Below are 12,496 nucleotides of genomic sequence, written 5' to 3'. Positions count from 1 at the left end.
TCCTGCCTCAGCCTCCCGAGTAGCTGGGACTACAGGTGCATGCCACCACCCCCGGCTAATTTTTTGTATTTATTTTTTAGTGGAGATGGGGTTTACTGTGTTAGCCAGGATGGTCTCGATCTCCTGATCTTGCGATCCACCTGCCTTGGCCTCCCAAAGTGCTAGGATTACAGGCGTGAGCTACCGCGCCTGGCCCATGCCTGGCTGATGTTTAAATATTTTTGTAGAGGCAGGTTTTGCCATGTTGCCCAGGCTGGTCTCCAACTCCTGGGCCCTCAGCCTCCCAAAGTGCCGGCATTACAGATGTGAGCCACCACACCCAGTCCCTAAAATTTTTTTTAAGCCCTTTTTTTAAAGAGCAGTTTTAGGGTCTTGGCAAAGTTGAGATGAAGGTACAGAGATTTCCCATATATCCCTGCCCACACACGTGCATGGTGTATCAGTTCTTTCTCACACTGCTATGAAGAAATACCTGAGACTGGGTAATTTATAAAGGAAAGAGATTTAATTGGCTCATAATTCTGCATTGCTGGGAAGGCCTCAGGAAACTTAACAATCGTGGTGGAAGGCAAAGGAGAAGCAGGCACCTTCTGCTTTGCCTTCTAAGGGTGGCAGGACAGAGTGAGTGCTAGCAAGGGAAATGCCAGATGCTTACAAAACCATCAGATTTCATGAGACTCACTTGATATCATGAGAACAGCATAGGGGAGACTGCCCTCATGATCCTATTACCTCCACCTGGTCCCGCCCTTGACGTGGGGATTATGGGGATTACAATTCAAGGTGAGATTTGGGTGGGGACACAGAGCCAAACCATATCACATGGCCTCCCCCATTGTCAACATCCCCCACTAGCATGGTACATTTACTGCAAGTGATGAGCCTGCATTAACACATCAGCATCACCCAAGTCCATAGTTTACATTAGGGTTCACTCTTAGTGTTGTACAATCCTTGAATGACATATATCCATCTATTATAGTATCATACAGAATATTTTTCACTGCCCTAAAAACCTTTTGTGCTCTATTTATTTATAACCTGCCTACCCTACCTGCCTCTCCCAACCCTTGGCAACCACTGTTCTCTTTACTTTTTCCACAGTTTTGCCTTTTCTAGAAGGTCATATAGTTGGGTACGTATAATATGTAGCCTTTTTATTTTTTCTTTTTTTTTTTTTTTGAGACAGAGTTTTGCTCTTGTTGCCCAGGCTGGAGTGCAATGGCTTGATCTTGGCTCACAGCAACCTCTGCCTCCCAGGTTCAAGTGATTCTCCTGTCTCAGCCTCCCAAGTAGCTGGGATTACAGGCACCCGCCACCATGCCCAGCTAATTTTTGTAGTTTTAGTAGAGACGGGATTTCACAGTGGGTACGGGATTTTTCTCTGAGACCAGTGAGACCAGGCTGGTCTCAAACTCCTGACCTCAGGCAATCCACCTGCCTCAGCCTCCCAAAGTGCTGGGATTACAGGCATGAGCCACCACACCTGGCCGCCTTTTTCTTTTTTTGAGACAGTGTCTTGCTCTGTTGCCCAGGCTGGAGTGCAGTGGCTCGATCTTGGCTCACTGCAACCTCCGCCTCCCAGGTTCAAGCTATTCTCATGCCTCTGCCTCCCAAGTATCTGGGATTACAGGCACCCACCACCATGCTGAGCTAATTTTTATATTTTTAGTAGAGGTGGTGTTTCACCATGTTGACCAGTCTGGCCTTAACCTCCTGGTCTCAAGTGACCCACCCATCTCAGCCTCCCAGGGTGCTGTGTTTACAGGTATGAGCCACTGCACCCGGCCATATGTAGCCTTTTCAGATCAGCTTATTTCTTTTAGCAGTATGTCCTTAAGAGTATCACTAAGACAACAGATAATGTTCTGTTGTCTGAATGTGCCACCTGTTCACCTACTGAAGGATGTCTTTGTTGCTTTCAGATTTTGGCAATTATGAATAATGCTGCTATAAATTATGAATAATGCTGCTGTAAATATTTCTCTTCAGGTTTTTGGTATGGACATATGTTTTCACTTCCTTTGGATAAATAAATACCAAGGAACATGATCGCTGGGTCTTATGTTAGTGTATGTTTAGTTTTATAAGAAACTGTAAAACTCTTCCAAAGTGGCTGTACCATTTTACATTCCCACCAGCCATGAATTGAAAGTTCTTGCTTGGCTGGGTGCGGTGGCTCACGCCTATAAATCCCAGCACTTTGGGAGGCCGAGGTGGGCAGATCACTTGAGGTCAGGAGTTCCAGACCAGCCTGGCCAATATGGTGAAACCCCGTCTCTACTGAAAATACAAAAAGTAGCAACGTGTGGTGGCGGGCGCCTGTAATCCCAGCTACTCAGGAGGCTTGAACCTGGGAGGCGAAGGTTGCAGTGAGCTGAGATCATGCCACTGCACTCCAGCCTTGGTGACAGAGTGAGACTCTGTCTCAAAAAATAAAATAAAATAAAATAAAAAAAGAAAGAAAAAAGAAAAGAAAGTTCTTGCTCCACATCTTTGCAAGCATTCGGTGTCATCAGTGTTGAGGATTTTGGCTATTCTAGTAGGTATGTAGTGGTATCTTATTTTAATTTACACTTCTCTGATGATGTACAATGTTGAGCTTCTTTGATAAATTTGCCATTTAAATTTTGTTAAAATTAAATAAAATGTAATAAATTCCTCCTCACTTATACTAGCCACCTTAGTAGTGCTCTATAATTATATGTGCCTAGTGGTACGTGTTGGACGATGGAGCTCTGAAGTGATCTACTTGGACTATGTCACAAGCTTTAAGTTGATTCCCCAGAGAAGACACTTCTAATTTTCTGTCTCAAGGGGAAAGGCCAGGCTGCTGGGGCTCTAAGAGATTAGAGGGGGAAACGTGCTAAGTGTCTCAGTACATACTATGCATAGGTTTACTTTTCTTTTTAGTATAGGGTCCCTGGCATCCTCCAATCCAGAGACCCTCTGTTTTACCCTCTTCTGAGAACAAACTTCCAGACCTCTGCTGGAAGAAGGGAGGGTAGTCTCCCAATGGCATGGTTGAGGGGTGGGGTAGGATCTAGGTATCTAACTGGCTTCTTAAACAGCTTCCATCCAGTCTTATTTTTAGCCTCCTCCTCCTTTAACTCCTATTTCCATAGGTATCTGGTGCCAATTATTCCTGAGCCTTTTGAGGATCCTTAAGTGTAATGGGTTGGTTATTGGTCTTTCCAGTTTAGGACTCAGCTTTCTGTAATCTGTTGGATTTAATTCTTCTAGTCCTAGTCTTCAAAATTTGCAGCTGCTCTTTTGTTCTTCCCAACCTTGTAGGCTCTTTCCTTGCATCACTTCTTACTTTCTAAAAAACACCTTTTCTGTAGGTTTAGTGAGGTTTCAAGAAGGAGAGAAATTAGATGTTTTGGTTCAGTCTGACATCCTTTACCTGAAAGTTCCTATTAATCTGGATTCATAAGCCAGATTTGGATATTTAAAAAAAAATTCATTCTGTATTTATGCTTTCTTCAGTATCTATATTTGTAGTTAAAGGTAAAAGTGCTAATGTTTAGTGGAGGACTGAATAGAAGGGCCAAGAAGTGAAATATTTACCACAGCCAGGCTAGGACAGTAAGGGTTTGGTTTGGGACCAGAAGAGAATTGACAGCAAACAAGGAGAATAATGAAAGTGGATGCATTTAGATGTAGGTAGGATGATTAGAGACTTAATTTTAAGAAGCTTGGACATCTGAGACATAATACATAAATAAAGCTCCAGTAGCATTTATCTTCCTGGACTCCTATTTTCTTGTTTTTTTTGTCTTGATCTAGGAACTTATTCTACATTTCAGAGAATACAGACAACTAATGATACAATTAAAAAATGACTTCTGAACAAAACCGTTTGCCAACATAGAATCTGTAAGAAGAATACACATAGTATTAACTAAGTAAGCAATACACTCTGAATATACTGAAGCAGCAGGTTTCTATTTTAATAATTGAGCTTGCTGTTTGAGTGTTGTATTGAATTCTGAAACAGTTTTGCTTGTACTGACTGTGCTGTGATTCACTTTGCTGGTTGTTGCTGCCCTCTGTTGGACTAGCTCAGGAAATGTAGCTTTTTTCCCTCATGCATAGTGTTTGTTGTCCTTCCCCAAATTGAACACTAAAACATGGGTAATTTGTTTTTCTTTTTTCTTTTCTTTTCTTTCTTTCTTTCTTTCTTTTTTTTGATATGGAGTCTCGCTCTGTCACCCAGGCTGGAGTGCAGTGGCGTGATCTCGGCTCACTGTAACCTCTGCCTACCAGGTTCAAGTGATTCTCCTGCCTCAGCCTCCTGAGTAGCTAGGATTACAGGGAGGCACCACCACACCCGGCTAATTTTTGTATTTTTAGTAGTGATGGGGTTTCACCATGTTGGTCAGGCTGGTCTCGAACTCCTGACCTCATGATCCACCCACCTCGGCCTCCTAAAGTTCTGGGACTACAGGCGTGAGGCACCGTGCCCGGCAGATAATTTTTTTTTTTTTTTTTAAGATAAAATCTGTTTCTGATGATGCCCTAGGAAAGCAAGGGAAACTGGCATCTTCTTTTTCTTAGCCCTACCACAAAGTCTCAAGATGAAGAGTGGACTCCTTTTGAATGCTGTAGTTAGACAAAGCACATCCACCTTCCAGTTGCTTGCCAGCAAAGATCAGTCTTTATTGGTCAGGAGGAATTCCTTCCTTATCCTGGATTTTGGCCTTTATATTTTCTGTTTTATCTAAGGGTTCAACCTCAAGAGTGATGGCCTCCCCCTTAAGGATTTTTATGAAAATTTGTGTTTTGGTGATGGTTCCAATATATCCAGATGGCGGATCAGAAAACCCTACTCTTGATGACCATTTGCATTGTTTTCTGTTTTACATGTCATAGTGTTACTATGAACACTCTTGGTATACACATTCCACTACGTATGTGCAAAATTCAGCAGCGTAGTTACATAGAAATTGATGTGTTGCGTTGTAGTACGTGTGCATATTTAACTTTACTGGATAATGCCTTACTGTTTTCCAAAGTGGCTATAGCATTTTATAGTACCACTAAGAGTTCCTGTTGATCTATGACTAGACGGACATGAATGTTTTTTCAGTCTTGGGAGTGTGAATTGATATCTCACTGTGGTTTTAATTTGCATTGCCTTATTTACTATGAAGTTGAGCATATCTCATAAGTGTATCGGTCATCAGATTCGGATTCTGTCCAGTTCTGCGTCGTGTTCTTTTTTTTTTCCTTTTTAAGAGTCATATGTTAGTGACCTTAAAATTCTTCCTGTCCCTTACTTGAGGGAATGTCCTAAGGAATACTTTGACAGAAATCATTAGCTTGTGGAAAGTAGCTTGGATCCTTTCAACTTCTCTCCCTTTTTTCCCCAGCCCGTCTGGTGTTTGGGAGGTTTCCTTGTACTTCACTGATTTCTCTTCTTTCTTTTCCCTCCTTTTTCCTCTTTCCTAGACTCTGAAGCGGCTCATGGCAGATGAGGTAAGGATATTTTGTTTAGCATGTGCATGCTCTAGCTCATTGCCTACACTATAATATTTACCAGTTTTCATAACTTTGACTTTCTGTAACTTATAGTGGTGATATGGCTTCTACTCAGTATCTCAAGGCTTTTTTCCTAACTCTTTGCTCTGTGTTTGGCCCATTGCATGCATTTCCATGGACCTTCATTATCTTCTGAAGTTAGGCATGCTTTTTAAACTCCAAGCTGACTTGCAGTCTGAATGCCACTCATATCACTTGAAGCTCTGTAATACTTACAGATAATTACTGTTATTTTCTAACGAGGAGAGCTGATAAGCTATTGCTTATTGGGGACTCTTTTTGATGTGAGCATTGGTATTTGAGATTTGAGGAATGGCTTGTTAGCATTTGTTTGGCAGAGAGATGGCATATATGCCCCTGAGGTACATTGTATTCTTTGCTGACGAGATGTCATGTAAAGGGGATTTTGAAGAATATATATTGAACTTTTGCTGCTTATATTACACAAGTGCTGTGGAGTGTACAAATTCAAGAGAAAGGAGTGAATCCTGACTTTAAGGACAAATTAATCCTATGTGGCTTATATCTTTTAAATTCTGTAGTAATACCTCTTTAAGGGAGGCATCCTCTGGGGTCCTAGCAACATTTATTGTTGGGTAGCTAGAAGGAAACAAAGGGCATTTTATTGATAGAACTCTGTCATGAGAGGCTTTCAGTTCTGTACTACTTTACAAGGCTTAGAAATGGTAGGGGAGATCAAGAACAGTATTTCTTCTATTGTAAAGAGGTTTGAAATCTTAATACTTTGGTTCTCTTATCTTTGAACATAGATGAGAGTACAGAGTCAGTATGCTAAGTTAGATAGGAGGAAGACTGATTTCTTCTTTTCATGTCAGAAGAGTCTTGAACTGCTCGTGAACCAGAGGAACCATGCCCGTGTAAGAGGTTAAAGGGGTAAAGAATTTGATGTGTGGTTTGTTATGTAAGTGAAAATGGATCACTGTTAATGCTTTTTTCTGTTTCTCAGCTGGAGAGATTTACCAGCATGAGAATTAAGAAGGAGAAGGAAAAGCCTAATTCTGCTCATAGAAATTCCTCTGCATCATATGGGGATGATCCCACAGCACAGTCATTGCAAGATGTTTCAGATGAACAAGTTCTGGTTCTCTTTGAACAGATGCTGGTAAGTTTTCCATTCCCCAAATGTTGCTTCTTCCTGGGAATTTATGGGCATGGTGGGCTCTTTTTGGTGCATAGTTCCCTAACTAGCACTTTGTTACAAAGAATTCCAGGCTTAACATGGAACTTTTTAATATTAACCCTATAATCCCATAATTAGGAACTAAATATACAAATACCAGTTCATAAAATTGGAATCTGTATTTGGAAACATCCGATCACTGTCTTGTTCATGTCCTTCTGCCCAGCAACACTTTAGCCACGAAGACATAGTGGACCATCTCACCCTGTGTACCAAAGATTGTAATATGGAGACCACCTTTGGGTTAAGCCAGAGCAGATAGAGTGTTGAAGTATTCACAACAAACTCTGTATAAAGGAGAAACTGAGAATGGAATAGCATTTGCTCAAGGTCCTGTATTTAGTGGTGAATCTGGAAAGAAAATACATAGAATTGCTAGAAGACCTTTAAAGATTGTGTCTGAAGTCAGCTAAGTAACGAAGTGTATGTGCATGTGACTTATTTTGTTTTCCTCAGTGAGGAACACCGAATAAGGAGGGTATTCAATGAGTGTCCATTAGTGGTAAGTCTTGGAAAGTTTTGATGAGTACAAGATTTCGTAAGGCCTGTATATTGCATGAATATGTGATGTCAGATTCAAATACAGACTAGAGGCAGGCCTAGCTTAATTAAAAGCTTAGGTTTAAAATCCTTAGCACAGGGCCTGGTACATAGTAAGCACTCAACTGGTACTATTGTTGTTATTTTTCACTGAATCTTTCAGTTTGTCTCTTAATATTCCAAGTACATTAAGAGTCTAAAGAGTATGATCTATCAGGATAATCTCTTGGCCTTGGATTGCAAGTATAAATGTCTCTTGGGCCAGGCAGGTAGTATAAATAAGGTAAGCAGACTAGACAGAAGATGACAAAATAGTTGGGGAATGTGCCAAATTGAAGAGAGGCTTTTGGCATTTTTATTAGAAAAGCCAGCCACAACTCAGTTCTCGTAGGTGATTGCATTCCAGTTGGGAATACTTGCCTAGGAGTGCCAGATATTTCTATTTTTCAAAAAAAGTCAGAAATCTGTAATTTAAAAAAAATAATAATTCTTGAATAACATCAAATATCCTAGTCACTATTTGAATTTCCCCAATTAGGTCATTTTTCAAAAACCAGTTTGTTCAAATCACAATTCCAAATATAGTCCACTGTACTGATATTCTCAATTTTCATTTAAACTATAGGTTTCCCTTCCTTTTTTTTTTTTTTTGAGACAGAGTATTGCTCTGTCGCAAGCAGAGCAAGACTTGCAACCTCTGCCTCCCGGGTTCAAGCAATGCTCCTGCCTCAGCCTCCCAAGTAGCTGGGATTACAGGTGCACACCACCACGCCTGGCTAATTTTTGAAGTTTAAGTAGAGACGGGGTTTCATCATGTTGGCCAGGCTAGTCTCGAACTCCTGACCTTGTGATTTGCCTGCCTCGGCCTCCCAAAGTGCTGGGATTACAGGCATGAGCCACTGCACCTCTTTTTCCTTTATCCTTATTATTGATACTAAAAAAAAAAATTGTTGAAGAAACCATTTGTTTGACCTGTAGAGTTTCCCACAACATGAAATTTGATGGTTGCATCCATTGGTGCTGTTTTACTAGAGATCTGTATTTTTATGTAAGGTCCCCCAGATTTAAAATGTTGAGCTAGCCAAGTGAAACATTTTATCTTTGGATTTGACTTAACTTGAGGGCCACCATTTTGTAACTTCTATGTTCAGTTTATCTGCAAGAGTAAGAATGCACCTGGCTGGCAGTGGTGTCTCACACCTGTAATCCCAGCACTTTGGGAGACCAAGGTGGGTGGATCACGAGGTCAGCAGTTCAAGACCAGCCTGGCCAACATGGTGAAACCCTGTCTCTACTAAAAATACAAAAATTAGCTGAGTGTGGTGGCGGGCACCTGTAATCCCAGCTACTCAGGAGGCTGAGGCAGAAGAATCACTTGAATCTGGGAGCTGGAGGTTGCAGCAAGCCAAGATTGTGTCATTGCACTCAAGCCTGGGTGACAGAGTGAGACTCCGTCTCAAAAAAAAAAAAGCACCAGGAATTAAGTCACAAAAACTTCAGATTAATTTTGCTACTTGCAGAAGAAATAGAATACATCCCCCCATCCATATTTTTCTCAATTCAATTAACATTCTGGAATTATTAGGGCTAAATTTGTGCCCATTGAGGTACTAGACTTGGACACATGGTTGTTATATATGTAGAAGGATCAAGCAGAGCCTTTCCCCAAACATACATCAGATTATGTCTGTCAAGGTATCTCTGCTTTGTCATAGAGTTTCCAGTTCTTTCTTTGTGGGAAAGGAGTTTGTACAGGGACTGAGTTAACTGGGGGTAATGGGTTTGTACGCCCTAGAGTTGGTGCAGAGTTTGCTGCTGTTGATTTTGCTTGTGTTTAGATTATGCCATTCATCCAGTGCTTCAGTCTGAAGAGATTTTTAAGGTCCCTCCTTGATGCAGAAAGCATTATGTGTGGTTTTCTTTCAATAATACAAAATAAATCTTTCATTTTTATTGAGTCCATTTTTCTTAGAGAAAGAGTATGTATATGTCTATAGAGATTTATACTAAAATGTTAACTATACTTATCTTTGAGGAATTTTCATCAGCTGTAATAGCTTAAATTTCTAGGGATCAAAAAGATTTATTTACTCAATAAGCATTTTACATGCTTAACTCTTCACTAAGCATACTAATATTAAACACTAAAAATTTGTAAGGAATTTGAGGCAATTTTGTTTTTTCTCTTCTTTCTCCCTCTCCTAGCTGGATATGAACCTGAATGAGGAGAAACAGCAACCTTTGAGGGAGAAGGACATCATCATCAAGAGGGAGATGGTGTCCCAGTACTTATACACCTCCAAGGCTGTGAGTCCTAGGGCAGGTACCCATGACATGGGAGACTGTGCCCTTGTCTTGGACCTGTTTTTTGTTTTTTTTTGTTTTGCCAATTTTATGTAACATTTTATGTTTGCATCAGTTCGGTTTCATTACATTATATAAGCCTATTCACTTTTTACTCTCTTACTTAGTTGCCATGCTTCCATACTTTTTGCCTGGTTAAATTTTCATGAAGTATGTAAATATAGGGAATGGGATGGGCAGTTCTAAGTCTCACATATTTTGGTGGTATGCGAGATGGGTATCTGCCCTGATAAACGTGGCCTGACGTGGTGGCTCACTGCTGTAATCTCAGCACTTTGGGAGGCTGAGGCAGAAGGATCGCTGGAGCCCAGGAGTTTGAAATAGCCTGGGCAATGTAGTAAGACCTTGACTCTACTAAAAATAAAATATAAACTCTGTTGACTAATGCTAGTCCCTAATTTATGACTGGGTCCACCATTACTAATCTCTGTCTCTGCCTCCTGTCCAGGGCATGAGCCAGAAGGAGAGCTCTAAGTCTGCCATGATGTATATTCAGGAGTTGAGGTCAGGCTTGCGGGATATGCCTCTGCTCAGCTGCCTGGAGTCCCTTCGTGTGTCTCTTAACAACAACCCCGTCAGGTGAGGATTCTGAGGAGGTAACAGGAGTAGGAGCTGAATGTTGGATTTCACTGGTGGTGATTGACGATCAAAGGAGCTGGGGAAGTATGAGAATAGTCTGAATTGGGAGTAGAAAGTTGTCAAGATAAACTTTGTTTGGCAAATAAGTGTTTATTGATTTGATATTGCTTTGCCTTTCTCTGTTCCCTACAGTTGGGTGCAAACATTTGGTGCTGAAGGCTTGGCCTCCTTATTGGACATTCTTAAACGACTTCATGATGAGAAAGAAGAGACTGCTGGGTGAGGATTTCCAAGTCTTTGCAACTTCAAGTTGGAGAGTCACAGGGGACTTTGCTGTTTGCTCTGAAGTAGAAAGTATAGTTAAATGTAAAGTCGTGGGCTAGGGGAATGTACTCTTAGCTGAGAAGGGGTTTATCATAGTGGTGACTAGAGGATGAATGATGATTATAGATACAGGAAAGGGAGGAGGAACTTAAATTTCTTGTTGGGTAACTCTAATATATACCATATAATACTGTTAGTCTCCCAGCACTGGTTCTTTTTCAATCTGGAAATAAAATCTGATTTAGTGCTGCCCTGTAATCTGGTCTGGGTAATATCTATTTGGAAGTCTTATAATATACTTGGGACTAGTATTGTGGCATTCTTCAAGGTTGGAATAATTTTAGGTATACCTTGGACTCTCTTAGGCTACCTTGAAGCCAGCCTGAAGCAGAGTACTTCAGGAATCTTTCTGAAACAAAATAATACATGGCCAAGACCTGCATATATCTTCTCAGACTTGAAACCTCTAGTAGCGAGGCAAGCAGCAATAGATGGGATGTTGTCCTGATAGAATTTAGCACTCAGGAGCCTAGGGAGAGTTAAAAGGAAGGTTTTAATTTAATACTTAATTCTTGGATTACAAGAGGATCAGCCAGATTTTTTGACGGTGAAGATCCCTTTTCAGTTATCTATTTTCTTCAGTGTTTCTGGGCAAAGTGCTATTTCCTAAAATTTACTCATCTACTAGATGGACCTATTATTCCTAAGAATCTTGTTTGCAAGATTTAAAATGGGAAAGGGGTAGAGAATAAAGGGACTTACTGATTATGTCTTCTATGTACAGGAGCTACGATAGCCGGAACAAGCATGAGATTATTCGCTGCTTGAAAGCTTTTATGAACAACAAGGTGAGATTTTTCCCATTCTCATTCCAAACCCCATCTGGACGCCTGTCCTTTCTCTTCTATTGGCAAACCCGAAAGAGGAACTAGGAATATGAGATTCAGGACTTCTAGCTTTCTCTTTTAGTATCATAACTGTTTTTCATTGCCACGTATACATGCTTCTATGGATATTTTTTTCTCAGTTCTAACTTCTGTTTCAGAGGACAGGCTCAATGTTGTTTCTCTTTCTTTACTTTCTTTTTTTTTGTTTGTTTGTTTTTTGAGATGGAGTCTCGCTCTGTCGCCCAGGCTGGAGTGCTGTGGCTCAATCTCGGCTCACTGCAAGCTCCAGCTCCCGGGTTCGTGCCATTCTCCTGCCTCAGCCTCCCAAGTAACTGGGACTGCAGGCACCCACCACCATGCCCGGCTATTTTTTTATTTTTTATTTTTAGTAGAGACAGGGTTTCACCGTGTTAGCCAGGATGGTCTTGATCTCCTGACCTTGTGATCCATCCGCCTTGGCCTTCCAAAGTGCTGGGATTAGTTGGGATTATAGGCGTGAGCCACGGTGCCCGGCCTCTCTTTCTTTACTTTCTTTTGCTAATTCTTGAATTTCCTGACCTGTAGTTACTGTTTTTGCAATATTTGCTTTATTTCCTGTTTCTTTTTTCTTCTAGACTGTTGCTCCATTTTTATCTTCTTTTTGTCTGTTTAGTAATTCAGCCCAAGGAGCCCACAGTCATGTGCCTCTGAGGACAAATCTCTCCTCCTCGTTGTTTAATTTTGTTGTAATTAACTTACTCCATTGGATTAGGAGGAAGAGAATTAACAAGAAACATATAAACCAAAGACTTTTATTCTTGGAAGACATCTAATTCTGTCGTACCTCCTAGAAAATTATTTTGGTATGTTCATCTCTAAGTATATTGGGAAAAGTATTCTACCCCTGTATTAGTTTTCTAGTGTACCACAAAATTAGGTGTCTTAACAGAAATTTATTATCTCATAATTCTAGAAAGGCTAGAATTTCAAAATCCAAGGTATCAGCAGGGTTGGTTCTTTCTGAAGCTGTGTGTGATAATATGTTCCATACCCCTCCTAGTTTCTGGTAGCTTGCTGG

At 40.7% G+C, this 12,496-nt stretch overlaps 1 protein-coding gene across 2 annotated transcripts in view; it reads left to right on the top strand.

Annotated features, from left to right (window-relative positions):
- DIAPH1 (diaphanous-related formin 1) overlaps positions 1–12,496 on the top strand; it is a 106,280-nt gene that overhangs the window by 23,214 nt on the left and 70,570 nt on the right. The window contains exons 2-7 of one of the 2 annotated variants that reach the window (XM_011939708.1): positions 5,455–5,481; positions 6,512–6,667; positions 9,491–9,592; positions 10,098–10,228; positions 10,421–10,507; positions 11,337–11,400. In XM_011939708.1, the coding sequence (XP_011795098.1) occupies positions 5,455–5,481; positions 6,512–6,667; positions 9,491–9,592; positions 10,098–10,228; positions 10,421–10,507; positions 11,337–11,400 (567 nt within the window). The remainder of the gene's footprint in view (positions 1–5,454; positions 5,482–6,511; positions 6,668–9,490; positions 9,593–10,097; positions 10,229–10,420; positions 10,508–11,336; positions 11,401–12,496) is intronic. The other variant, XM_011939709.1, reaches the window with a different exon arrangement.

The sequence above is a fragment of the Colobus angolensis genome, unplaced genomic scaffold, assembly GCF_000951035.1.
Source record: "Colobus angolensis palliatus isolate OR3802 unplaced genomic scaffold, Cang.pa_1.0 Scaffold183, whole genome shotgun sequence".
NCBI classification, from domain to species: Eukaryota; Metazoa; Chordata; class Mammalia; order Primates; family Cercopithecidae; genus Colobus; species Colobus angolensis.
The sequence above is the reverse complement of the archived record's forward strand: the minus strand, read 5'-3'. Positions and strand labels throughout refer to the sequence as shown.